The 27,906-nt window shown below is 40.2% G+C and overlaps 1 protein-coding gene across 1 annotated transcript in view; it reads right to left on the bottom strand.

Moving 5' to 3' along the window:
- The window catches only part of Gpc3 (glypican 3), a 402,055-nt gene that overhangs the window by 25,094 nt on the left and 349,055 nt on the right, over positions 1-27,906 (bottom strand). Inside the window, exon 7 of the mRNA XM_042668242.1 lies at positions 26,144-26,303. Coding sequence (XP_042524176.1) covers positions 26,144-26,303 — 160 coding nt within the window. The remainder of the gene's footprint in view (positions 1-26,143; positions 26,304-27,906) is intronic.

Genomic DNA, 27,906 nt, shown 5'->3' with positions numbered 1-27,906 from the left:
TTTCAAATATCTTAAGGAATTTAATTGTGTGTGCCAGAGAATCAGAAGAAAAAAAAAAGCAAGTTGAATTTCCTAAATGCATTTTAATCTCTCCAAAGGAACAATTTCCAAGTTCCTGTTTCTCACAAAGTGCCTGACAGAATCAATACAAATATGCTAGTACCACAAACCGTAAGAAGAATGGGAGATGAACAATCAATATAATCACTAGGAAAATATCAGGCAGATGCTCTGCTTCGACTGGTTCAAAGTTGCTAAGTCTTCATCCTGGTGTCTCCTTTTTAAACAAATATGTTGCTACAGATGGCTTCTATCCTTTCCATTTCACTGTGGTATTTCACATGTATGGGAGGTACTAGGCAAAGATGCAGAAACTCATGTTTTGGTTTTTTTTGGTGCCAGTCCTGGGGCTTGAACTCAGGGCTTGGGTGCTGTCTCTGAACTTCTTTTTGCTCAAGGGTGGCACTCTATCAGTTGATCCACAGCTCTGTTTCTGTCTATTTTTTTTTTAGAAGTTTAGTGGAGATAAAAGTCTCACAAACTTTCCTGCCAGGGCTGGCTTTGAACCGTGATCCTCAGATCTCAGCCTCCTGAGTAGCTAGGATTACAGGCATGAGCTACTGGCACCTGGCTGTCATATCTTAATATCTTAGTCCAGTCAGGCTTTTCAATCCCCATTGCTCTGTGTTCTCCCTGAGTCTCCTGACCCCCTTCACTAGCCATGGAGGAAAAAAATAAATGCTTAGCTAGGGAGAACTTGTCACAATTCTGTTCAGAAGTAACCACTACCTCACCACTGTGCATGTGAAATTCTCAACACTGCTTTTCTTGAGTCTTCCTTCCATCCTATATAGCAGGTGCTGTCCTGAGTAGAGTCTTGGTCCTCATGATGTCCTCTGCCTTAGGCACAATGGAATTGCTCAGTGAATATTTGGGAGTTGAGCTGAGCTACCTGGCTGGACTGAATGAACTTGCTTTCTTGACCTGCTTTCTCTTCATCCCTACTTTCGATAAGGTCACTTTCGCTCACAGTGGAAATGGAGGAACGTGGAGGTTTTTACTATCAGTGGGTCAAGGGGTCACCCCTAAAGACAGATTTGTAAGTCTGGAGTCCTTAAGAGATTCATGATTTGAGGAAGAACTAACATCAGGTGAGAAGAAAAGTTTTTTTTGTTTTGTTTTATTTTTGTTTTTGTTTTTGGAGATGCTGGGGAGAAGAATAGGGAGAGCTGGAGGAAGAGAAAGACCTAAATGCAAAGGCAAACCCTACCACTTGTTAGCAGTAGAAATTTGGGCAAGTCCTCCTCCTCTTCTTCCTTCCCCCTCCTTCCCTTCCTCCTCCTCCTCCCTCTTTCTTTCTCTTCTTCCTCCTCCCCCCTCCCTTTCCTCCTCAATTATTGCTATAATTATTGTTGTTATTAGTAGTCGTGGTACTTGGGCTTATTTATTTATTTATTTAGGTAAGTCATGGGCCTTGAACTCTGGGCCTGGGCGCTGTCCTCAGCTCTTCAGCTCAAGGCGAGCACTCTGCCACTTGAGCCACAGCACTACTTCCGGTTTTATGGTGGTTTATTGAGGATAAGAGTTTCAAGGACTTTCCTGCCCGGGCTGGCTTTGAACCATGAACCTCAGATCTCAGCCTCCTGAGTAGCTAGGATTACAGGTGTGAGCCACTGGTGCCTGGCTTGGTCTTATTTTTAATTGTAGTACTTGGGCTTGAACACACTTGGGCTAGGCAGGTGGTCTTCCACTTGAGACACATCCCCAATCCTTTTGCTTTTCAGGGTTTTTATCCCCCTTGTTTTTTTAGATAAGGTTTTGCATTTTTGCTTCACCTGGTCTTAGACTGCAACTTTCCTACTTTCACCTCTCAAGTAACTGAGATTAGCATCTGTGGCAGCTTGGGTTTTTTTTGGCCTGGGATGGCCTTAAACTGTGATTTCTTGTCTCTGCCTTCCAAATAGCTGGGATTACAGACATGTACCTCTATGCTGGTTCTGTCATTTACTTCTTTAAACCCCATTTTTGTCATCTCTAAGGCGGATGTGATTACCCCTCCCACAATTTATGGAGAGAATTAAATGAGAGCATGTATGAGAAATTCTTTACATAACATCTGGTATTTTGTGATTCCTCCATAAATATTTATGGTAATCATGAGAAAGGCATGTAAAGCGCACAAGTGATAGAACTTGGAGCACTTGCTGTGACTATGTACTTTTTCTAAATAAAGCAATTAGGCCCCCACATCAGATGTATTATGGAGCTCCATTTTAAGCACAATAGAGCTCTACACACAGACTCACCAGACTCCATCGTAATACCGCACCTAATATTGGCTTCCCAGGGCTCAGCCTCAGAAGGAGCTAGGGTGATAGGTACCAGCCACCAGAACCCAGCTCACTTCTGTTTTTGAAATTAGCACGCAAAATAATATAAAGGGGTTTCACCGTGAGAATTCTACCAACATATAAACAGTGTCCTTTGAACAAGTTCACTCTCCATTATATTCCCTTAACTCCCTTTCCCTCCCCTCACCTTTTTCAAATAATATCTGGTAGATTTCAATATGGCATCATTCAACTAGATATAAATATATAATACATATATGATATACAATATAATATATAAAATATAATATGTAGTCATATTTTATATATTCATATATTTTATACTTATTAAGTCATATATATTTGTATTATATGTAAAATATAATATAAATATATTATATAATTACATATAAAATAATATAAATACCCAAATAATATAAATATATAAATATACAATAGAAATATGTTATATATATACTTTAAATATGTATACAATATATTAATTATATATAATATAAATATGTATATAATATAAAGATACCTTAGTCCTTTTCATCCCTTAGTGCCCTGTCCTTTCTTCCCTTCTACCAGGGATTTTTTTCACACACTTCCTAAATATATCCTCCCAGTTACACTGAGGGAATATTTTCAGTTTTGGATTGGTTAGAGATATTTTAGGATCAATAAAGACCTCATGCAGAAAGAAACCAAGCAGCACTGGAGGGCTGGGTGTGGAAGGTGGAGGCAGAAGGATCCAGGTTAGAGGCCCCTTAAAAAGTAACTAAACGGAAATGGAGGGACAAAGGGTGAACGAATGCAGCAGTGATATTCACTAGACACTCTGTTGAAAATGAGCTATACAGGGCTGGGAAGGTGGCTCAGTGGTAGAGCGCTTGCCTCGCATGCCTGAGGCCCTGGGTTCGATTCCTCAGCACCACATAAGCAGAAAAAAGCCAGGAATGGCATTGTGGCTCAAGTGGTAGAGCGCTCGCCTTGAGCTGAAGAGCTGAGGGACAGCGCCCAGGCCCAGAGTTCAGGTCCCACGACCGGACGCAAAAAAAAAAAAAAAAAAAGAATATGAGCTATACAATTTGGGGGGTTGGGAGGGGAAAATCTGGTAGAAAATGAGGGAGGGGTCACACTGTTCAAAAAGAAATATACTCAAAAAATGACTTATGTGAACTGTAACCTCTCTGTATATCACCTTTACAATAAAAATTTAAAGAAATGAAATAAAAACAAAGTAAACATAAAAGGCCTATGGGTGTGGTTCCAGAGAGAGAGAGTGCTTTTCTAGCAAGTGTAACATTGTAAGTTCAATCTCCAGAACTGTACAGAAACAAATAAACAGTGGGGTTGGAAAGCATGCATTGGATTGGATAGGTGAAGACTGAGGTAATCTATTCTAGATAGAGAAGGAACAGCCAAAAAAAAAAAAGTATGGAAAATAGCCCTGAAAGAGTTTGGCTAGACTATGTGAGAAGACGCAAGAGATTAGATGAAAGAGGCAAACTAGGATAAAATTGAAGAAGGCCAGGAATCATTTCGTAACGAAACGAATCACAAAGGCATGACTATGGTTTCTAGCGATTGCCTAAGGCAGATCAACTTTCCATGTTGGAGCCACATTCCTTTAGAAGCTACTGTGTCCTGTCTTCTTTATGACTTCTAGTCAAGCATCAGAAAGATTTCAGAACCAACTATAGGATGGTAGCATAGAATGAGGTGGGGGTACTGTTTCAGAAAGTATTCTACCCATTCCCCAAAAACCTGGAGCCAAGACTTGCCTTTTATCAGAGATGAGTGCACTGCTGTGAGCTCTGTGTATTACCATTACTTTCTGTGGGAATTTTAATTGGACTAAAGATACAACTTTAATTACAATTGCCTAGAAGCATCACTCTGCATTTTTCTCAAACCAGACTGTTTTTTTTTTTCTGAGCAAAGTTAACAGTTGGCAATTAAATGTGTTTTAAATGATTCTGTGCTGAATGGATGTTGGAATCTATTTTATGGTTCGATGTGAGACAAATATGGCTATAAACACCTATCTATGTAGGGTCCCTATAGATATAAACAGTAAGCTCTTAAGAGCAATTTCCATATTGCATAATGAGGATCACCAGATGGAATTCATTTCTAGATTACACAAATTTTGGTTATGCTAGAAACATCAGCCTTAACACATTTGTATTGAAAAAAAAAGCATTTTAGAACAGAGGTATTAGCCAATTATGACATGAAATGGGCACATCTGTACATGACTCATTCCAAGTTGAACAAATGAATTCTCTTAAAGGCATGCATCCTTCAACCTTCCAGCAGACTCAGGTCTCGGAGTTTGGCCTTCTTTCTTTTCTCAGCATGACAAGTCACCGCTGTCTATCGCTAGCCTGATTTACTAAGTAGAATTAGATTCATAGTCTAGGTCTGAGAACCATGACAAAATGCTTAAAGTGATTCATCATTTCATGTTGGTCCTTGGCCATCTTTACTGTAGTAAAAAGAAAAATCTCATAGGAGAAATGGTTCTGCTGTGTTTGAATCTTAAATTTCCCTCCCATGAAAGTCTGTGATTTTATGATTGTATGGCTTTATAAACTTATACATATGCATATGGCATAAGTATCATGAGAATTTTGAGGCAGGATAAAAGGATGGAACTTCTTTTTCCCTTTTTGTCTTTAAACCCACATCTCAGTTGATCATAGTATTTTTATTTCTTTGATGTTTATTTCTATTACCTTATAAATCTACAACTGAGAATAGTTTATCTAATGAAAGGCAATATTGAACACCATTTAAAATAGGAAATCAGTTCCAGAATGTATTTTTGAGGCATAGCCAGTTTTCTAAATGGCATAAATAATATCAATAGACGGTTTAAATATCACATCCAACTTCAGTCAGCCATTGTGCTCTATGTGTGCAAACTGGTTACTTTTCTCAGGTGTACTGATAGCTGTTTTTCACAGTTGCTCATATAAGATCACCACAAAAGGCCAAAAACCCTAGCCAGGTGTATTTTTCTTAGCTTATCGGGCCCCCATACCTTCATTTACAAGTTAACAACAGCTGAGTTCTGATATTTGAACTCCTCTGTCTACTGTGCCAGCATATATTAGTGGCCTGGGCTCACGAAGAGTAGTAGAAAGATTTGAGAACTGTAGGTTACTCAGATTAGCTACAGAATAGAAATTCTCATTGTGGAGAATCAAGTGCAGTCTCTATGGCTCTAAAGAGAAAGGTGTTTGAAAGGCCAGGGAAGAACTTCCTATAGGTTCATTTCAGTCTTGAACTCTAAGTGGTAATTGAAAACCACATGTTCTTTTCTGAAGGACATGGAAAAGGATTAATGAGTAAATCTTGCTTGTAAATATGAAGGTAAAGCTGAAAAATGACTTAGTCTACATATTAATCCTACAGATCAAATGGTTTAGTTCATAGCAGAATATACATTCTTTTCCAGTACAGACGAAATGTTCAGAACAAGCCATACAAAAACAAGATGGGCCTCTAAAGATTTAGAAAGAGGGAAACCATGTAAAGTATATTATCTAATCACCATGGAGTTGGCTGGTGTGGCACACATGTGTAATCCTGCCACTCAGGAAACTGATGCAGGAGGATCACAGGCTCAAAGCTAGCTGGGGTAACTTAGTGAGATTTTGTCTAAAGTAAGGACTGAGGACATGCTCAGTGGTAGCATGTTTGCTTAGCATGCACAAGGCCCTGGCTTTAGTCTTCAGTACCACAAACAAACAAACAAACAATGAAACACAACTCACAAAACACTACAGAATGAAATAAGAAATCAATAACAAAGTTATTTGGGAAATTCACCAGTGCATGTAATTGTACAGCAAAATCTTAGTTCAAAGAAAAAAAATCACAAGAGAAATTAAAAAAACAACTTTGGGATAAATTAAGATGAAGATATAATGTACCAAAATTTTATGGGACACAATGAAAACAGTGCTGAGAGGGAGATTTATGGCTATAATCACCTACATTAAAAAGAAGAGATACTTCACACCAACGACCCAATCTTGTACTTTATGATAAGGAAAAATAAGAGCAAATTAAACATAAAGCAACCAGAAGGAAGGATGTAGTAAAGATCAAAGGTAAAGTTAATAAAATAGAGTACACACACAAAGAAAATGCAACAAAAATAGAAGTTGGTTCTTTGAAAAGATTTACAAGTGCAGTGTGGAGAGGCAGCCTGCCTTGATCATGGTTCAAGGCCAGCCATGGAAAAGTTAGTACTAGACACTATCTGAAAAACCAAATGAGAACAAAAGGATTAGAGTTCTTGCCTAGCAAGCATGCAGCTCTGAATTCAGTCCTAAGTACTGCAAAAAGAAAAAAAAGATTGAGAAATGGACTTTAGCTTGACTAAGAAAAAAAAATTTGTAAACCCCAAATTGCTGAAATAGAAAATTTAAGAGATATTATCCAAATACCAAAGCCAGGTAAAGATATTATAAGAAACCTACAAATCGGTATCTGTTATGAATATAAACTCAAACATTTCAACAAGAGATGAATAAAGCAAATCTTGCAACCTATGCAAAAGATTATACACCCTGAACAAGTGGAATTTTATCTCAGGAATTCAGGGTTGGTTTTGCATTCACAATGTATAAAATATAATACACTATAAGAAGAAAAACCCCTACATGATTGTCTCAATAGATGCAGAGAAAACACTGGACACAGTTCAATATTCTTTCTTGATATTTTCCTAGTAATTGAAGGGAATTCCCTTGGACCAATAACGGGGTCTCTACCCAAATCCTAGAACTAAATCAACTTAATGATAAATGGATGAAGGCTTACAAAGCTGTCAACTCTGCCTTTTCTACTGGACATTATACTGGAGACTATAGCCAATGCAATCAGGCCAGAAAAGAAAATAACAGATTGCTAGACTGGAATATAAGTAATACTGTCGTCTTTGTAGATAACACGATCCTGTATATAGAAGATTCTAAATAAATCATATAAAAACTGTAAGATCTACTAAATTATTTCAGCAAGGTAGCACAATGTAAGATCAATATACAAAAATAAACTGTATAGGGGCTGGGAAGGTGGCCTTGCATGCGTGAGGCCCTGAGTTCGATTCCTCAGCACCACATAAGCAGAAAAAGCCAGAAGTGGCCTTGAGCTGAAGAGCTGAGGGACAGTGCCCAGGCTGAGTTCAAGCCCCACAACCAACTGTACATATATATATATATATATGCAGTCTACATATATACAGTAATATATACAGTAATAATTATTTGAAAGTGATTCCATTTGCAATAGCATGAAATGGATATGTAGGGATAAATTTAGCAAAAGATGTGCAAAATCTACAAGCCTTTAACTGCCATTTCCTGCATGGAGACCAAGAAATATTTTCTTCTTTAATCCTTGATAAAACATTAAAAAAAGTTCAAATCTATCTTCTCAGTTCTTTTTTGGGGGGGAGGGGCGGGCCTGGGACTTGAATCCATTTGTTCACAGGCTGGTGTTCTGCCACTTGAGCCATGCCTACAGGCCTAATACTCCTAATTCTAAAACACACACACACACACACACACACACACACACATACACACACACACACACACACACACAGGAATATTTAACCAGATTAGACTTGTTTAAATTTTTATGGAAGTCCAAGGAGACCAAATTAGTTTAGTCACACCACACCTTACTATACTCTATTTGCCTTCATATCTCTACCTTCTTTGTTAGGAGAACAAAATGTTATTTGACTGAAGAGTTGGCCTACAAGCCAGGCATCAGTGGCTCATACATGTAATGCTAGCTACTCAGGAGAGTGAGATATAAGGACCATGGTTCAAAGCCAGCCTGAGCAGGAGAGTCAGTGAGACTCTTATCTCCACTAAACTAACAAAAAGCCAGAAATGGAGAGCTATGGCTCAAAGTGGTAGAGTGTAGCCTTGAGCAAAAGCAGCTCAGGGATAATGCCTAGGCCCCAAATTAAGCCCCAGAACTGGCACAGACAAACAAACAAACAAATAGTTTTAGTGCTTAGCTGAAGGGAGAATGAATAATTCTAAATGAGTTGTTTTAGTTAGGGCATTATTGGGCTGTAGAACAGAATATGGAGCCCTTTAGCCTAGTGGCCTGCTTGGCCTGTCAAAATCAAGATATGTACATGTCAGAGTGAGCTGTTTGAATGAACATCTGTCCTAGTAAATGGTCACCTAGGATGCAGTTAGACCAGAGGATCAGAATACACTGTTAATCAAGAATCACAGGTCTCCACTGGAGCACAAAGGAGGGGACCTCTACCCCCAAGTACATACTTGAATACCACGTGCTTTTCAGTTCCTCCATGTTGGGCCTAGGTTCAGACACCCAGATGAACTATGATTCATAGGATGTATGTGGGAAATATAGAGAGCGGGGACAAGTTTTATTTTTCTGAAAATCCACAATAGGTCAACTAAACTGGCCAACTCAATTCCGTCTTAGACTACATAATCCTAAAAGGCAGGACAGGCTTTGAACCTTTCTTGCTGTGGCCATTCTCACTGTGAGCATCAACTCTGTGGACAAAGCCAAGAGCTGTTTGCTAGCACAGAAGAATAACTGTCATCCTCATCAACAAATAGCTGCTTGTGTGTGTAGCAAGGCCTGGTAGCATGGTCATTATGCAAATGCATTCTGACAACTGGAAGATCTGGGCTCCAATTCTATCTCCTATTATCCAATGCCCTTGAGCAAATTACTTAACTGGTTTCTTCTCTTCAAGAGCTAATATTAAAGCCTACCTTTAAGTCTTATAATTAGGATCTAATCAGATGATGAATTTGAAAGTTATTAATGAATCACAATCTGATAATTGGTTGTTATGTACAGAATGCGAGAGGGAAAGCTTTTGGCTCACACTTCTAACCATAGCAACTCTGGAAGCTGAGAACTGAGGATCATCTGATGGTACAAAGCTAGCCTGGGCAGAGAAGTCAGAGATTCTGAGATTCTTATCCCCAATTAGCCATCAAAATCTCAGAAGCGGAGTTGTGGCTTAAAAGTGGCAGAGCATCAGCCTTGAGTGAAAAAGACAAGTGAAACATGAGGCCCTGAGTGGATGCCCCAATACTGATTCTGTGGGGGGGGGGGAAGGGGAAGAAAGAGAAAGATACTTTATGGAGGGCTGAGGCCACAAAGATTGAGCTTTGTAAAAGAAGTCACTCTCAACATTTTAAGATGAAAACTCAGGGCTTTACAAGCAGATACAATGGCTTAAGCAAAGGTAGTCATGAAAATGGCATATTATGGCAACAACTGCACAATTGCACATGGATAGTTCACTTGAGTTGCCCCCAAAGACACTGTGGGATCAATAGTAACTCCACAATCTTACAGACTGAGTGAAGGGGTTAACAGGAAACCTGGTCTAGAAATCAGAAAACCCAGACAGCTAAGTCCAGACAGCTAACTTATATGCTCAATTTACAGAGCCGAAAAATTCAAATCTTCCTGGATAATGTACCTGACTCTTGCTAGATGTGAAGCTAAGATGAAAATAATAATATGTTGGCTGGGTACTCGCGGCTCAAGCCTGTAATCCTAGCTACTCAGGAAGCTGAGATCTGAGGATCACGGTGCAAAGCCAGCCCAGGCAGGAAAGTCCCTAAGACTCCTATGTGCATTTAACCACCAGAAAACCAGAAGTGGCACTGTGGCTCAAAGTGGTAGAGTGCTGGCCTTGAGCAATAAAAAGCTCAGGGACACCATCCACACCCCGAGTTCAAGCCCCATGATGAAAGAAAAAGAAAGAAAGAAAGAAAGAAAGAAAGAAAGAAAGAAAGAAAGAAAGAAAGAAAGAAAGAAAGAAAGAAAGAAAGAAAGAAAGGGAAGGAAGGAAGGAAGGAAGGAAAGAAGGACAGGAAAAAAGAAAGAAGAAGGAAAGGAAAGGAAAGGAAAGAAGGAAAGAAAGAAAGAACGAAGGAAAGAAAGAAAGAAAGAAAGAAAGGAAGAAAGAAAGAAAGAAAGAAAGAAAGAAAGAAAGAAAGAAAGAAAGAAGAGAGAAAGAGAGAAAGAGGGCTGGGAAGGTAGCTCAGTGGTAGAGCGCTTGCCTTGCATGCATGAGGCCCTGGGTTCAATTCCTCAGCACCACATAAGCAAAAAGAAAAAAGCCGGAAATGGTGCTGTGGTTCAAGTGGTAGAGCGTTAGCCTTGAGCTGAAGAGCTGAGGGACAGCGCCCAGGCCCAGAGTTCAGGCCTCACGACCAGACCCCCCCCCAAAAAAAAAAAAAAAGAAAGAAAGGAAGGAAGGAAGGAAGGAAGGAAGGAAGGAAGGAAGGAAGAAAAGAAGAAAGGAAGGAAAGAAAGAAAAGAAGGAAGAAAGGAAGAAAGAAAAGAAAGAAAAGAAGAGAACATGTCAATTTGCCAGTGAAGTAGCTTGTTCCTTAAAATAATTAGGTTCCCATAACACTGAAAATGTTAATCACTAGAGAAAAAAAAAACACTGTCCAATTTGATGTGACATTTTCTTTTAAAATTTAATACCCTTCCCTAACCTTTCCCTTTTATGTTCAGGGTGGAAGTGTTTTTGCTACAGCTTCAAGTCAGATGGTGTGCTAGACACCTCAATGTCTCTCTCTCACTTCAGTTTAAGAATGCTATATACTGTCAGGCGTCAGTGGCTCACACCTGTAATCCTAGCTACTCAGGAGGCTGAGATCTGAGGATTGAGGTTCAAAAGCAGTCCAGGCAGAAAAGTCCCTGTGAGACTTTTATCTCCAATGAACCACTAAAAACCAGAAGTGGAGCTGTGGCTCAAAGTGGTAGAGCACTAGCTTTGAACAAAAGAACTCAGGGACAACCCCCTGACTTCAAGTCCCATGACTAACAAAAACAAAGAAAGAGAAAAAGAATGCTATGTATCCTTTATCGTTGAATATTCATTTGGAAGTCATTTAGGTTATTACTTGGATAATCCTGCATTAATTCTTCCTCCTGTTGACGTTTGCCCTTGTGAACAGAACAGATGTGACGAAGGCAGTATGGATTTATACACATTGACGTGGGCCTCTTCTAAGAACGCCAAATCCTTTGTTTTGCAAAGTACTAGAGATGAACTGATAAACCTTTGCCTCGTGACCTGCTTGGCTCTGTCCATATTCATGTCAATAATGACTCAATCATAGATTTTCAGCTGTTCTCACTCTAACGATCTCCCCCAAGTGCCCTTGTGTCTGCTTTTCCATAGTCCATACCTCTCCTGAGTTAGTTTCATCTGGAAGACAGAAATAATGGTATCCACTCCACATGGTTGTTGAGAGATTAAATGAATGGCTCTCCATTGAACGTTTAAACCAGGGCAGTGAATTCTGAGCAACATGAGCTGCTATATGAATGGGGAACCAAGGACTATCTTTCACGTTCTTCTCTGAATGACACTGGCATTTCCACATAGGCCCAAGGTGAAAACATTCACTACTCTGAATTCCCCAATTGGCCACATCTAAACAATCATATCTGTTGGCTCTCCTGAATTTTGCCTCTTCATCCACTCTTCCAGAGTGGAGCTTTCAAAATGCAATTCTCACCACATCTTAATTCTATCCTTTGTACACTCTCAGCGTGTGTTTGTATGTGTGTGTGTATGTGTGGGTGTGGGCACAACCACACATACACATCCCTTCTACCAGCAACACGTGTATTCACTTACAATCTCTTGGTGGTGTTTCTCTGCAATATTATATTGAAGAGTAGGGCTCAATAGAATGGGGTGCTATGATTACGTATCCATAGCTACACAGAGAAGAGTGGGTTCACTTGCGGTGAATACAGAATCAAGGCCAATTTCCTCAACAAGGCAGAGAAAGTTCTCGTGATGAGAAAGCCCTAACCAATCTTCCAGTCTCACCTCTCTTCCTCTCTTTCTTGTGACATAACAGTGCACATTACTTCCAGAACTGTGATTTCAGCTTGCCATTTTCTCCTCTTTCCACGTGACTTGTACAGTGTTTCTGACTGTACTTGCTGTTTCTGACTCAGCTCAGTTGAGACCACCCCAGTTTGGGTTGGCAGCTTTTCTTTTGTGTTTCCATAGCTCCCTGGGCATACTGCAATCAAGTGTTTTAACTGAATTCCATTGTAATTATCTAATTAGGTGTTTGTGCCCTTCCCATTGCCTTCTCTTCTCCCTCCACCCAAGGGCAGGTACTGTTCACCTTCATTTTCATAAGGCCAGAGCTAAACAACAAACACTAACTGAGCATTAATTATGTGTTAGGCAATGGGAGTTACCCGATCTCAAGTTGACAAATGCCAGAATGAGTATTCACAAGGTACTCTGTCTAGGATATAACAGGTGGAGTGAGGATGTTTTTCTTTTTTCTGTGTCCCAGGCCTGGGGCTTGAACTCAGGGCCTGGCCACAATCTCTGAGCTTTACTGTACTCAAGGCTAGCACTCTACCACTTGAGACAGCTTTTTGCTGGTTCCCTGGAGATAACAGTCTTACGGACTTCCCTGCAGGGGGGTGGGGGGTGGGGGGGCAGGCTGCCTTTGAACCCTAATCTTCAGATCTCAGCCTCCTGAATAGCGAAAATTATAGTTGTGAACCACCAGTATCTGGTGTGACTTGAGTTTTTAAAGATACAGAGGGGAAATAAGCATTGGTTAAGTGACCAGCATGTACAGAATATTAACAGCCATCATTTATTGAATACATGGTCCCTACACTAAGTGTTTTATGTAGATTATAAATATGTAAAATATAAATATGTTCTCTTTCAGGCAAGAACAATTTGGTGACACAGAGAACTACAGGATGTGTTAGGGAACAGTTAGGCAAGATTGGAGAAGTAGAATGGGGACAGAGTAGGAAAGTCTAGGTAAAGTATTTGGCTCCATCACTGCTCATTACATCACAGAATGTAAGAATGCCCCCCCTTTTGCCAGGTCTAGGACTTGAACTCAAGGCCTAGGCACTGTCCCTGAGCTTCTTTTGCTCAAGGCTAGCACTTTACACTTGAGCCACAGCACCACTTCTGGCTTTTTCTGTGTATGTAGGAATCAAACCCAGGGCTTCATGGATGCTAGCCAATCACTCTACCACTAAGCCACATTCCCAGCCAGAGAATGCCCTTTTTATTTTTTTCCCATCCTTGAACTCAGGGCCTGGACACTGTCCCTGAGCTTTTTAGCTCAAGGTGAGTGCTCTACCCCTAAGCCAGAGCTCTACTTCCAGCTCTTTTGGTGACTCATAGGAGAGTCTCATTGACTTTCCTGCCTGGGCTGGCTTCAAATTGCAATCCTCAAATCTCAGCCTCCTGAGTAATGAGGATTACAGGCATGAGCCATTGATGCCTATCTAGGAGAATGCCCTTCTAATTCCATGCTGTTTAATGGTAGGTAGATAGACTCTGGCTCCTTAAAAGGAACTGAATTTTAAACCCCTTTGTAGTATAAACATACTATTTTATTTTTGAGTTTTGGGGTTTTTTTTGGTCGGTCATGGGGCTTGAACTCTGGGCTTGGGAGCTGTCCCTATGCTCTTCAGCTCAAGGCTAGCGCTCTACTGCTTGAGCCACACACAGTGCCACTTCCAGTTTTCTAGTGGTTTATTGGAGGTAAGAGTCTCAGGGACTTTCCTGACCAGGGCTGGCTTTGAACTAAAATCCTCAGATCTCAGCCTCCTGAGTAGCTAGGATTACAGGCATGAGCCACTGGAGCCCAGCTAAACATACTATTTTAAACTAAAGTATGATTTGTGTGTTCAGGTTTAGAAAGCTCTACAATAGAAATAGTGTGCTTTCCAAGACACTGCTCAAAATCAACCCATTGGCCACCTGTCCAATTGATCTTTCTTGTCATTCCATAGGAAGTGTATGTAGGCAGAAGTAATGCTATAACAGAAAAACAATAAGTGGAAAGAGACATTCATGGCTTCCTACTTCCCAAATCCCTGAGTCTGAAGGATATCAGCGTAGACAAATACTATCTCTGGATAGGCACTAAAAATAATGAAGAACTTAAGAAGCTCCAGCCATGAAATCCCTGTGTTCCTTTTCATTACTGATGTGGTCTTGCAGGACTGTGTGTCAGACAGATCCACCAATTGGCAGAAGCAAAATGTGGTCATTCTTCATACACTGCTACATAGACTCACAATTGAATCATCATTTAGAAGCCTCTTTGTTCGTCATTCCCTAGCAGTTGGTGGTATATGTGAGGATGAGTAATAGGTTGCCTCCTTGCACAAAGAAGAAAGAAATGGTGCACAGGAGAAGGGGAGTGTGTTCTAAATTTAGCCTTCCTTCCAACCTCTGCCCATATGGTTGGTGGTTACGAAAATGATTACTGAGCCAACAAAATGTAACCTGATACTGGGAGTTCCACTCAAATTCTGTGGAGAGCAGGCCTAACACTAGCACATGGCATTCATTTGTCCTAATGCCCTCTGCTATAAGGGGACTGAACTCTCAAAGTGGTCCTTGACTCTGGGCCCCAGTGAGCTGGCTAGCAGACTATCATCTATCTTCCAGGTTGGGGGTTGAACTGATGAGATTTCTTTGCACTGGTTAGCCAAGACTTTAGAAAAAGCCCCATCATACTCCACTGGGTAGAAAGTTTCTGGAACTGCTTCACCATTTCCAAATTCACCAAGTTTCCAAGTATAGATTCCTAGAAATTAGAATCACTGAAGATGAGGGGCTCTTTCCATTTGTCAGCATAAACTTGGAAAGATAGGAATCTTCTCTCACTCATGGCAAATAGAGTTATTGATCTAAGTCCAGAATCTGTAAGGATGAGGGAAGGAAAATAAATCTATAAATCTACCCTTTCCGTGCGGTGGTAGGCTGGGAAATGTTTACCAACTGGCCTTCAAAAAAAAAAAAAGGATGCATGCCATTTTATTTTAAATTTTATTTCAGTATGCAGCAGTCAACTTATGGATAAGAATATATGGAACTCTTTATTATAAATTCCATTTAGTCCGTTGGTGCTCACAAAATGCTTTCATTGATTTTTGCCAGATTCTTACATCTGTAGTCAAACTAGGGTTGTGACTGATGATCAAGTACAGTTCCCAGAGGAATACTGGCTGATATACTGGTTTCTATTAAGGAGAAACATAAAAGTGCAAAAAAAAAAAAAAATAAAGACATATGTTGGAACTTCATTCCATCAGTGACAGGAGTGACTTCTTTGCGATCAGATAATAGTTTTCAAATGTTGGTAGAACATTTCCCACATTTTTTTGTGCTATTCACAATGCGGTTGCTTCTGATACGACACAATTATAACAGCAAAGCTGCACTAACAACATTTTCCCCATCACTTTCTTAAATCTAAAGTCTGGATAATTAACAAAAAATAAGTGAATTAAGCTCTGATTTAGTGTGCGTGTGTGTGTGTGTGTGTGTGTGTGTGTGTGTGTGTGTGTGTGATTTTTTTGCACTTTTTTTTTTTGTTGCTGATTTCTATGGGGTAGTACATGGACAGCTTCAAATTATCAAGGCAATGGAATTACACACAAAGCTGGAAAAGTAAACAAAAACACAGACACAATATACATATATCTTGCAGAGTATAATTATAAAATGTAATTAAACAATTAGGATGTGATGGACTTTGGGACTCACATTTGGTTTTAATAGAATTTAGTTTTAAAGTCATCATTGACTTTTTATTGATGGCTTTGCTTAACAACTAGCTCATGGAAATTCTAAAAACTTAACAATTGGCTCTCATGAGCCAATGCCAGCCAACTTTAGTAAACCACTGCTTCTAACACATTCAGATTTCCTTCCAGTGTATTCTACCAAGGTAAGGAGTGATGCTAGGCAGAGATAGCTGCCTATTCAAAATCAGTTCTATTATTTATTGTTCATTTGTAACCAGGTAAGTTGAGAAAATTTAAACCTTTTATAGGAGTTTTACAGAGATCTGTTGAATCACATAATTAAAAAATATGGCTTGTATTTTGTAGGCCTTTTTGTCATTTCCTTTCTCTCGTAATTCGATTTCATTATAGTCTACAGAAATGGCCCATGATGACTTTGGGAAAGAAAAAGCGGTGGATTTCAGATGACTTCAGATTGTACAAGTCTATTTTGTATGGACACAACAGGAAGGGAGAGAGTGATACAAAAGATGAATGCAAACCTGACAACCTCGATTTTGACAATGTAGCTATGTGAGCTAATAACTTGTAGCTGGGGGAGGAGCTGTACCCAAGGTTTGCTTTTTTAACACTAGGGCAGGAAGGCTAGAAGCCTGGAAATAATCGGGGAGAAATAAGAACTGGCTTCTTGTAGTAGCAAAACAAATCAAAGGGCTGTGCATGACAGAAGATGTTGAAAAGAATTGCTCCCTGGAAAAATCTCTGCCATTCCTAAGGATCCCTTGGCTTAGGAAAATAGTTACAGAAAATCCTAATTGGTGACATATGCACACACACATACACACACACACACACACACACACACACACACACACACACAGATTTTGTTTTCCCTTCCTTTTCCTTCTTTTAGTCTGAATGTCATTGCTTTGTTCTACCATCTTCCTTCTCTTTTGCTCTATTTTCAGGTTTATATCATAAAATCACAACACCACACAGCTATTCAGGACTTTGGAAAGCAAGAGCTTATGATGGTGATATCTATTCACTGACATTACCTTCCTCCAGCCAATCGTCCTAATAAATGCTTACTTGATTTCTAGGAAAATATCTCCACAACCAAGAATAGCTCAACATGTGAGAAAGGTCATCTTTCTGTCAGAGTCCTTATAAATGTCATACATTGGTTCAAGATCCACTCTCCCCTTCCATAGACAAGACATCTAGAGAATAGAAAACATTCACATTTCCCTAATTCTTCTCTTGTATAGGCTGAGCCCAGTGACACACTGCTCCCATTCATATTTCTTCTGCATCCTCCTCACTTTCCCTATGATGCTCTTGAGGCTGCCTTTCCCCATTTGCCCATATCATTTAAGCCCCTACTCCGGAGGCTTGGCTGGAACAAGGATCTTTTACTTCATTGCTCACAGTGTCAACTACTAGAAGCTGAAGGCTACTTGGAGGAAGTTAGTTTAAGAAGCAACGAGAGGAAAACATGAGGCGAAAAGATGTAAAGATGAAAAGTGAAAATTACAGAAGGGGTTGGGATATAGCTCAGTGGCAGATTGTGTGCCATCAACCCAAACAGAAAACCTAATGAAGAGTGATACACATGGATTATTAAAACATCTATCTATCTATCTATCTATCTATCTATCTATCTATCTATCTATCTATCTATCTATCTATCTATCTAATCTACTTACCTAATACTTGTGGATAACTGAAATATCTATCTACCAAATACACATGAATTACTAAAATATATTATCTATCTATACACATGCATTACTGAAATATCTTATTCTAGCTATCTACCGACCTACTTAATTCACATGGATTACTGAAATATCTACCTGCCAAATACACATGGATTGCTGAAATCTCTCTCTCCCTCTCTCTCCCCCAACACACATGGATTACTGAAAGCTCTATCTACCTACCTACTTAATAAAAATGGATTACTGAAATATTCTACCTGTCTGTCTGTCTGTCTTGCAGTGCTGGGGATAGAACCCAGGGCCTCACCCATGTCAGGCAAGCACTCTATCACTAAGCTAAACCCCAAGCCTTGAAATGTTTACGGAACACCTAATGAATGACAGAAAAATTTATTGAGCACCTATAAAAGGAGAGTTACTGAGCAAGGATAAGGACAGGAGGAGAGGCTGGTAAGTGAATGAGAAGAGGAGGGGGAGCAGCAGCCCAGACAGAATCTCCTAATTTGTAGCTTATTGATAGACTTAAGCAGCCAATAGAATAAAAGGGAGTAGAAGTGACTCTAGGAAGTCTGGTGTCTGAGAAGAGCGTGCATGAGGGCAAAGGAAAGGCTCACTAGCATCTTCCGGATGAGAATTGTATACGTAGGAGAACATGACGTGCTCATGGTTGGGGGCGGGGAATTACTCCATTACCCTACACTTCTGTTTGGCAGCTCAGCTAGAAGTTTTGGCCTTGCCACATTCCTGCAGTTTCTTCCTCTGCTTTTCTAGGAGATGAGCACTAAATCAGTCCCTCTCACTCTTTTTTTGTTGGTCATGGGGCTTGAACTCAGGGCCTGGGCACTGTCCCTGAGCTTTTGTGCTCAAAGCTAGTGCTCTAGCACTTTGAGCCACAGTGCCACTTCCAGTTTTCTGGTGGTTCATTGGAGATAAGAGTCCCATGGGCTTTCCTGCCCAGGCTGGCTTTGAACTATGATCCTCAGATCTCAGCCTCCTGAGTAGCTAGGATTACAGGCATGAGTTACATTGCCTGGCGGTCTCTGTTAGTGGTAGATTACCACAATTTAGTTGATGCTGTCAGTAAACTGGTCAACATGGCTTCTATTCAGAAAAATAATCAATTATAATATGTAGTCAAATTCATAGTTTCCCTTTAATTTGAAAAAATGATATAAAATATGATATGAGAGTCAGGTGCTGGTGGCTCATGCCTGTAATCCAGGCTACTCAGGAGGTTGAGATCTGAGGATCATGGCTTACAACCAGCCTGGGCAGGAAAGCCCATGAGACTCTTATCTCCAATTAATCACTAAAAAAAAAAAAGCCAGAAATTATGCTGTGGCTCAAATGGTAGAGTGCTAGCTAGCCTTGAGCACAAAAAACTTAGGGACAGTGCTCAGGCCCAAGGTTCAAGCCTTAGGACCTATACACAAAAAATTTAATAAGATAGTCCTAAATTGTTCAACTTAGCCCTAATAGTCACCTCATTCTTAGATAAGTATAAGGTACATCAGCAAGTACAGTCTCTTTTGCCAGTCTTGGGGCTGGAACTCAGGACCTGGGCACTGACCCTGATCTTTTTGCTCAAGGCTAGCATTGTACCAATTGAACCACAGTGCCATTTCCAGCTTTTCCTGAGTAGTGTATTGAAGGATAAGAGACTCACAGACTTGCCTATCCAGGCTGGCTTTGAACTGCAGTCCTCAGATCTCAGCCTCCTAAGTAGCGTGAGCCATTGGCACACAGCTAGCAAGACCAATCTTATAGCATTGTTCCCCCACAACACCCCTCTCTACCCCGCAAAGCCACATGCTCTAATGGCTCATTGGGGAAATATTATATAGCAGGAGCCCTAGAAAATCAATCCAAAGAATAATTTTGTCCCAAATAACATAGCCTCCAAAGACTCTCAGGTTTTGGAAACTTTAGAAAAAGATACCTTGTCTTACTCTCATCTATCATCAGCTGACTTATAGTCATTCCTTAGGCAACATGAAGGTGAGGGGAAGACTCCTTTCTTGTACACATCTCAATTGGCAGATAATATCTCTACCAAATCTCACTTGGAAGTCCTTTGTGAGCCCCATGAGCTGTGTAAAGCTCAAGGGTGAACTGAGATTGGCTGTATTGTCAATCTAGGAGCACAAACGACCTGGTCTGGATCTGTGCACAGTGTTATTATAGGGAGCCTTGCTTCCTTCAGCTTCCCTATGGCATTTGATCTCTAAAAGAAAGGATCAAGACATGAAAGCACATTGCTTGTAGCTAAGAGCAAGAGAGAATGGAAAGAATCAGGGGCCCCTTTTTGACCCTCCGCTGCTAGTTGTCCACTGCTGCCCTTACTGCCCCACTAACACCAAAGAAAACAAAACATAACGAGCTGTGATTCTTTCAAGATGTACGCGCCTCCTACTGCTGCGACGATGTGGTTATTTGTACAACTTGGCAGACATATTTGTCATTGTTTAAATACCTTCTCACTTCAGACCACCCTGGGCTAAAAAGAAGTTACTGAAAAATGCCATCTTCGGAGATGAAAGGGCAATATACGTAAAATCCAAATTGTTGGACAGAACATTTGGGATTTCATTTCTCATTTTAGCTAAAGGTTTTTGGCAAGCAAAATTAATTTAGGATTCAATGGTATTGAACAATAGAATATTACTCTAAACGGGCATGCTGCTTTGTCATTTATTAAGCATGTTTCTTATCCACGGTCACATGTGTTTCAACAATTAACGAAGGGGTCGCAGCCACAACTACTTTATGACCACTTTGAGAAATGAAGAAATGGAGGCTCAGAGAAGCCAAGTGACTTTGTCCAAGGCTACAACATTGGGAAGTACGCAAGGCAGAATAGGCTCGGTTTGCTTGACTCTACAGGTATAATGTCCTCACAATGATGTCTCAAGCTCTCCTACCCTGAGCTGGAGAGAGCATGCCATTTTTCTACCACATGGGTTCTACATCCCAATAAGTAACTGAGGTCCCAAGCCTAAGGAACTGACATCCCTAAGTTTAGAAAGAAACACTGTACGACAGGGTCTAAGAACTCTATGAGCATATTACTGAGAAGTAACCTGTAATTACAAGTGTCAAAGCTCTTCAGAGAAACAGCAATTAGAAAATAGTTTTAAAGCCATTGATTTTTTTCCACTTAATTTTTTTAAACCAAACACAGCCAGTCTTTCTCTCTCTTTCCCTCCCTTCCTTCTTCCTTTCCTCCCTCCCTTCTTCCCTCCTGGTACTGGTGCTTAAACTCAGGGCTTGGATGCCCTACAATTTGAGCCAGAGCTTCACTTCTGGCTTCTGAGTGGTTAATTGGAGATGAGTCTTATGGACTTTCTTGCCTGGGCTGGCTTTGAACTCTGATCCCCAGTTCTCAGCCTCCTGAATAGCTAGCATTACAGGTGTGAGCCACGGGTACCAGCTGAAAATGACATGTCTTACAAATGAAAACAGAGCTTAGAAGAGACCAGGAACTTGTAAGATTTGAAGATAATGTAAAAGAAGATATCCTTCAGAGGCTGATAAGTACCTTTCCAGGTACCAAAGCAAAGAAATGGGCATAATCACAGACTGCTGGCAGTAAAATGGCCTTGCAGGAGTTATTTCATAGATGGAGAAAATGGCTTCTAAAAAGTTTCTTAGGGAAGGGGAAACAAAGGAGGAGGCTACAATGCTTGATAAGAAATGTATTCATTATCTTGCCCATGTAATTGTAACCACTCTGTACAGTATTTTAACAATAAAAAAGTTTCTTAGGACTGGACACTTTGAGCTAAAGCTCAGGGACAGCACCAGGCCATAAATTCAAGCCCTAGAACCAACAAAACAAAACAAAACAAAAAAGTTCCTTGGGACCAATAGGAAGTCAAAGCAAATGCAAGAATAGACCCTGAGTGTCCTGTACTTTGTTTAGCTTATCAAAAGGAGATAGAAAGTGGGTCAGGGAAGTCAGCCAATAACTAAGATCACTTGCTAATAATGGTACAAAAGGCCTGTTCAGAGACTGAAGGGAGATACAAGAAAAACTACATAATCTGAGCCGTGCTCTGCATTGTTTTTTGGAGCAGACAATTTGTAGTCCTAAATGTAATGGCAAATACACACAATGTTCCAAGTTATGTTGAGTAAATAAATAGATGCTGATGAATCACCAGGACTAGATGGCATGTACCTAGATTTTAGGTAAAATTATGTAACAGCTGACCAAAGTATATAGGCTATCATCCCAAATAGCTATTACACCATGAATCTAGAAGATTGGTAGTGAGTCTCTTCTCCATGAAGAAGCTTTTTTTTTTGTTTTTTGTCTGTTGTAGGGCTTGGGTTTTTGGGTGCTGTCCCTGAGCTTTTCAGCTCAAGGCTAGTGCTCTACCACTTTAAGCCACAAAGCCACTTCCAATTTTCTGGTGGTTAATTGGAATTAAGAGTGCCATGAACTTTCCTGCCCAGGCTGGCTTTGAACGTCAGCTTCTTGAGTAGCAAGGATTACAGGTGTGAGCCACCAGTGCCCGGCTCATGAAACATTTTAAGGAGTCCCAAATAATTTTTGGTTGGCAAGATAACTGATCTGGTTCCGCATGTGAACTGGAGGCCATGCATCATTTATCCTATAAATAAATCAACCACCTTTTGTGTAGTGTTTTACAGTAAGGTTTTCAAAGCACTTAGGTTTTATCACGTCTAACAAGCTGACTAGAATTCTTTGAGAGGTTCAATGTGTATGTGGCTAAAGGGAAATCAAGGAAGAGATGGACTTACATTTTGAAAAGGCCCTTGACAAAGTCCCTTTCCCAACACTATTTAAAAAACTTAAGTCCCAATGTAATTATGGGATTATTTTCAAATGGATAAGGATACAGCTCACAGCAGAAAATAATGAGTAGGCAGAAGTAGAGACTTTTCTGGAGAAGTATGGGCAATGATATATTTCAGATAAGTTGCTGGGGAGTAGCTAAAAGTTTTGGTGAATCATCTGGGCAACTTTCATCTTTTCTAGGTATAGGCTGAGTATCTTGTATTAAAAAATGCTTCAGGTTGGAGACTTTTTCAGATTATGGAATATTTGTATAGACTTTCCTGCGTGAGCATCTCAAATCCAAAAATCCTAAAATCTGAAATAGTACTCCCAATTTTTGAACGTCATCTAAGCACTTTAAAACAGTTCTTGATTTCATAGGATTTTGGATGCCAGATGTTCAGATTAGGTCCCTTGTTTTTACTTTTGATGTGTATTCAATATTCTTCATATAGGATGCCAGGATCTGGGAGATCACTTTATGCCTTATGGAGCTGCAGAACTACTGCAAAACTTTTTTTGTTTTAACGATTGGCAGAATTTGTTTTAGTAATGCAGAGGATTTTTTAAGACCACAATTAAAATTATTATGTGCTGGTATATGTTAGAAACTTGGCTAGATGGTTTATAAACTTGCCCCCTTGCTATAATACTCATTCAGGCTACCTGTGAAGTTGGGATAATGACCTCATTTGATGGATGAGGGAATGGAGACTTAAGAGGGGAAGGTAAGACACTTGCCCCAGGTCCTGCTAGCTCAAAAGAAGTGAAGTCAGGGGCTGGAGAGAGAGTGATCAGTAGAGCACTACCCTAGCAGGCGTGAGGCCAAATGAAAACATTGAAACAAAAAAATCAAATTCAATTACAGGTTTGCTCTAATCCAAAAACCTGTTTTCTTTTCAGTGCATCATATTTGAATTGCACTTTGATGGGCAGGTATGCTTTAAGAAGAAAAGATGTTTATCTGTATGGAAATAAACATGAGCAAGGCATGAAGACAGAAACCAGAACTGTGTGTTTATGAAGATCCTGGGGTACAAACATGGCTGTTTCTTTTCTTTTTTGGGGGGGGGTCCGGTCGTGGGGCCTGAACTCTGGGCCTGGGCGCTGTCCTTCAGCTCTTCAGCTCAAGGCTAGCGCTCTACCACTTGAGCCACAGCACCACTTCTGGCTTTTTTCTTTTTGCTTATGTGATGCTGAGGAATCAAACCCAGGGCCTCATGCATGCAAGGCAAGCGCTCTACCACTGAGCCTCCTTCCCAGCCCCCTGGCTGTTTCTTAACAAAGTAACAAGGGGTTCCTATGGGACCAATGGTAGGAAATAAAACCAGGAAGGGTAATTTAGGCTAGACTAGAAGGCTGTGTCAGAATTCTGAGCTTTACCCTCAAGGCAATGAGGAAAGGATGAAGGCAGCTGAGCCAGGTATGAGATGCTTTAGAAAGATTAACCTGGCATTTGTGCATGATGAATTGATGGAATCTTCTGCTTGGGTCTCTGATTCTTTGTTCTCTAATCTGCTAGCTTAAGGCTCTCAATACTTCTGGCCTTAGTCTAGACGCCCAGAAAACACTCAGGATTTGGTTTCAATAGCCTATGCAGGAGGGTGGGAGGAGGGAAAAATGACAGGAGGCAGTGATAGAAGCAGAAAAATGACAAAAAGAAGGAATCAACAGGGATTTGCATTCCAGCTATGTATGAAGATCAAGCCTTCTTCCTTGAGTTTTAGGACCCAGTGACTGACTATAGTGGCATTAGAAAACACAAGGAGACAAAGAACAAACCAGTTTGAGATGGTTGGTTGATAAATTGGGCCTGTGACACATCAAGTTTGGAGTGGCGATAAGAAAGCCAGACAGAAATGATTCATAAGCAGGTGGAGGTGTGAGACAGGAAAACAGTTGAGACTGGTGGTAATGATTACCTGACTTATCTCCACAGCGCTATAATAAAGACTGTTTATAGGAGCATTATCCGCAATAGACAAGAAGTAGAAATTATGTAAACACTCACTGATGGGTGAACAGATAAGGAAACTGAGCTGTAGTAATACATACAACGGAATATTATTCAGCTTTAAAAAGGAATGAAATACTGCTCTATGTTAAACAAGGAGGAAATTGGAGGACTTTAAACTAAGTGAAATAAGCCAATCATTGAAGCACAAATAGTGTATGACTCTATTTTATAAGGTCTCTAAAGCAATGAAACTTGTATTGAACTAGAAGTAAGATTATATAGTTCCTAGGGCCTCAGGAAAAGAAAATAAGGATATGGTTTTCAATGGGCATAGAATTTTAGCCATGCAAGGTAAAAAACATATCTCTAGAGAGCTGCAGCTAAACAACGTGAAATGAATGAACAATATTGTATTATACACCTAAAAGTTAGTTAAGAGGGAAGATTTGTATCCATTGTTTTTACCCATTAGAAAAAAGGAGTTAAAATGATTAGAAATTAGGTAAAAGAGGGAAAGTAGGTAAGGTGTGTGTGTGTGTGTGTGTGTGTGTGTGTGTGTGTGTGTGTGTGTGTGTGTGTGTGTGTGTTCTCTTAGGAGAAGAAAGAAAATACAGACCACTTAGATGTGGATATGTAGATGACAACCATTTTCAGGCTAGGATCAGAAAGATGAAGTAGGAAAGAAACCGCAAGAAAAACAGGAGCATGTGGCAGCTCAGAGGCAATAGTGAACAGGGCTTCAGGTAGAAATCTGTGTACCACAAAGGAAAGTGCATGGTACTAAAAGTTCCAGGTCCTAGGCTAGAGTTCCAATTCCCCTATTTAGAGAAATCTCATTTCTTCCCTATGCCCCAGTTTTCTTACACCTACAACAGAAGAATACTTACCTATATGAAGGTGAGGTGGAACAGAAATCTGGGGGAATTTTTGTTGTTGTTTTGCATTCTTAACCTCAGCATCTATCGTTTTTCTGTTTTTTTTTTTTTTTTTTTTTGTTAAATTTAATTTAATTTATCTTTTTGATGATTGTCCTTGGGCTTGAACTCGGGGCCTTGGTGCTGTCCATGAGCTTTCTTGCTCAAGGCTAACATGCTACCACTTGAGTCACAGCTCCACTTCTGATTTTTTTTTTGGTGACTAATTGGAGATAAGAGTTTCATGGATTTGCCTGCACAGACTTAGCTTCGAACTTTGATCCTCAGATCTCAGCCTCCTGAGTAGCTAGGATTACAGGCATGAACCACTGGCGCCTGGTATTACCCTTTTTATGTTTGCATATTTTTTAAAAATGTAGCTCTGCTCTATCTATGTCAAAGTGCTTTTGAGAATATAAAACAGGAGTGATACACAAAGAAGAGAGTGGTCAGCAAACATCTCTTCCATTGAAAGTTGTCGGTTCCATCTTTGGTTCTCATAAGACACCCAAGGTTACATTTCTTTTTATAACTGAGAAGACTCAAGACACTCTCCAATGAGAGACTGAGCCAGTTGATGAGGTCATTTCATTATTTTAGACAATGAAAAGCAGGAAGTTATGCTTCTACCCAGTGCAATATATGAAAAAAGAGTATCTGAAATCTTCACTTTTTGAGAGTATAGTCTTTCCTTGAAGGGTTAATGGTGTTGCCTGTTGTGGAGATTTTTAGGAGAGATACAGAGAGCAGATGCAATTGAGTTTTAATTTCTGCACAAGGCCATTTTAAGGGCAGCTTTGAATTACCTGCAAGGAAGCGGAGCTGATTCTTCACTTTCATCATTCCATCACCAGAGGCTCCAATACACTCATCTTCATCATCACCGCAGTCTCCACTTTCAAGCCCTTCGTCATCCAGGTTTTTATCCACAACTCTACCTTTGGGCACAGACATGGTTCTCAGGAGCTGAAAGAAAATAATCAGAAATGCAAAGGTATTCCTATTTTTTCAGGTGGGTCTAGTACTAATAAGAGTCACTAAAAGGTTGAACTGATTTTTTACGTTTCCATTGGGTACAGTAGCGCATGTCTGTAGTCCTGGCTATGAGAGAGACTGAGGCAGGAAGATTGCTTTAATCCAGAAATGACAGAGCAGCTTGGGAAACACAGTAAGACACCATCTCCAAAAGTCATTTCTAAACTTAAGTAAGTGTTCATGGGTTATGTTGTTTTCTTTTTTAGAGTTTCCCACTTCTGGATTTTCCCATAGTATTTGAAATGACTGAATTCCTTCTCTCCCCTTACACCACAAGAAGTCATAGTATACACTGCACTAGCCTTTCCCATGCCATGCTATCTATGTTTCTGGAGGTTTCTATGGTAGGAGAACATGTGGATGGGAACTTAAAACATGATTAGCAAAGCATGTTATAGGTTAAGGGGCCATCAAATTCAGAAAAGATCTTGATGAAAGTCCCTTAGAACCATATTTACATTTGCTACATTGAAACACAAATACTTCACATGGGATGAAAAGACTAGCTGTACTCATATAAAATGGGTGCTAAAGATTAATGCTAGCCAGGCGCCTGTAGCTCACATCTGTAATCCTAGCAACTCAGGAGGCTGAGATCTGAGGATCTCGGTTCAAAGCCAGCCCAGGCACGAAAGTCCGCGAGACTCTTACCTCCAATAAAACACTAGACAACAGGAAGTGGTGCTGTGGTTCAAGGGGTAAAGCACTCGACTTGAGCTGAAGAGCACAGGGATAGCACCCAAGCCCAGAGTTCAAGGCCCACGACCAACCAAAAAAAAAAAAATAATGAATGATTTACTATAGATAATATACTTAGGAAGAGATAAATTTGTTTTGATCTTTAGTGCCTGGTTTTCTGGTCACATGGCTGAGTTTTATGGGGCTCCCTCCCCGTTATGTCTGTTTGAATCAGAGACCTAAGCTTGCAGCATGGAAAGTGTCTGGAGACAGCTCTCACACAACTGTACTTTTCTTCACCATCTCTAAAGTCTTCAATTTTATATTCTCTAGTCTTGTTCTAGTTTTTGCCCCCTCACCCATTTTTACTTCTCTGTCTCATCCTTTATTATCATCATCATTATTATTATTATTATTATTTTGTGACAGTCCTGAGGCTTGAACTCAGGGCCTGGGCACTGTCCCTGAGCTTTTTTGCTCAAGGTTAGCACTCTACTACTTAAGTCATGGCTCTACTTCTGGCTTTTTGGTGTTTAATGGAAGATAAGAGTCTCACAAATTTTCCTGTGAAGCTGGGTTTGAACTGTGGTCCTAAGATCTCAGCCTCTCGTGCATCTAGGATTATAGACATACGCCATCATCACCCAGCTTCCTTGGTAACAATCTTAACGGTGCTGGAGAAGCAAGATGGCAGATCAAAGCATGCACTGTTTTTGTCTCCATGAATGAGAAGAGTCAAGTAATAATATATGAGAGACTTTATTCTGAAGAGAGAAAAAGAGAAAGAGGGCTGGGAATCATGAATGAGGTAAAATGATAGAAGTAAGGCATGAAGTAACAGAAGCAACAGAAAAAA

The sequence above is a fragment of the Dipodomys spectabilis genome, unplaced genomic scaffold (assembly GCF_019054845.1).
Source record: "Dipodomys spectabilis isolate Male_0828 unplaced genomic scaffold, ASM1905484v1 ptg000423l, whole genome shotgun sequence".
Lineage (NCBI taxonomy): Eukaryota > Metazoa > Chordata > Mammalia > Rodentia > Heteromyidae > Dipodomys > Dipodomys spectabilis.
Note: the sequence above shows the minus strand (reverse complement) of the source record. Positions and strands in the feature narration are given on the sequence as shown.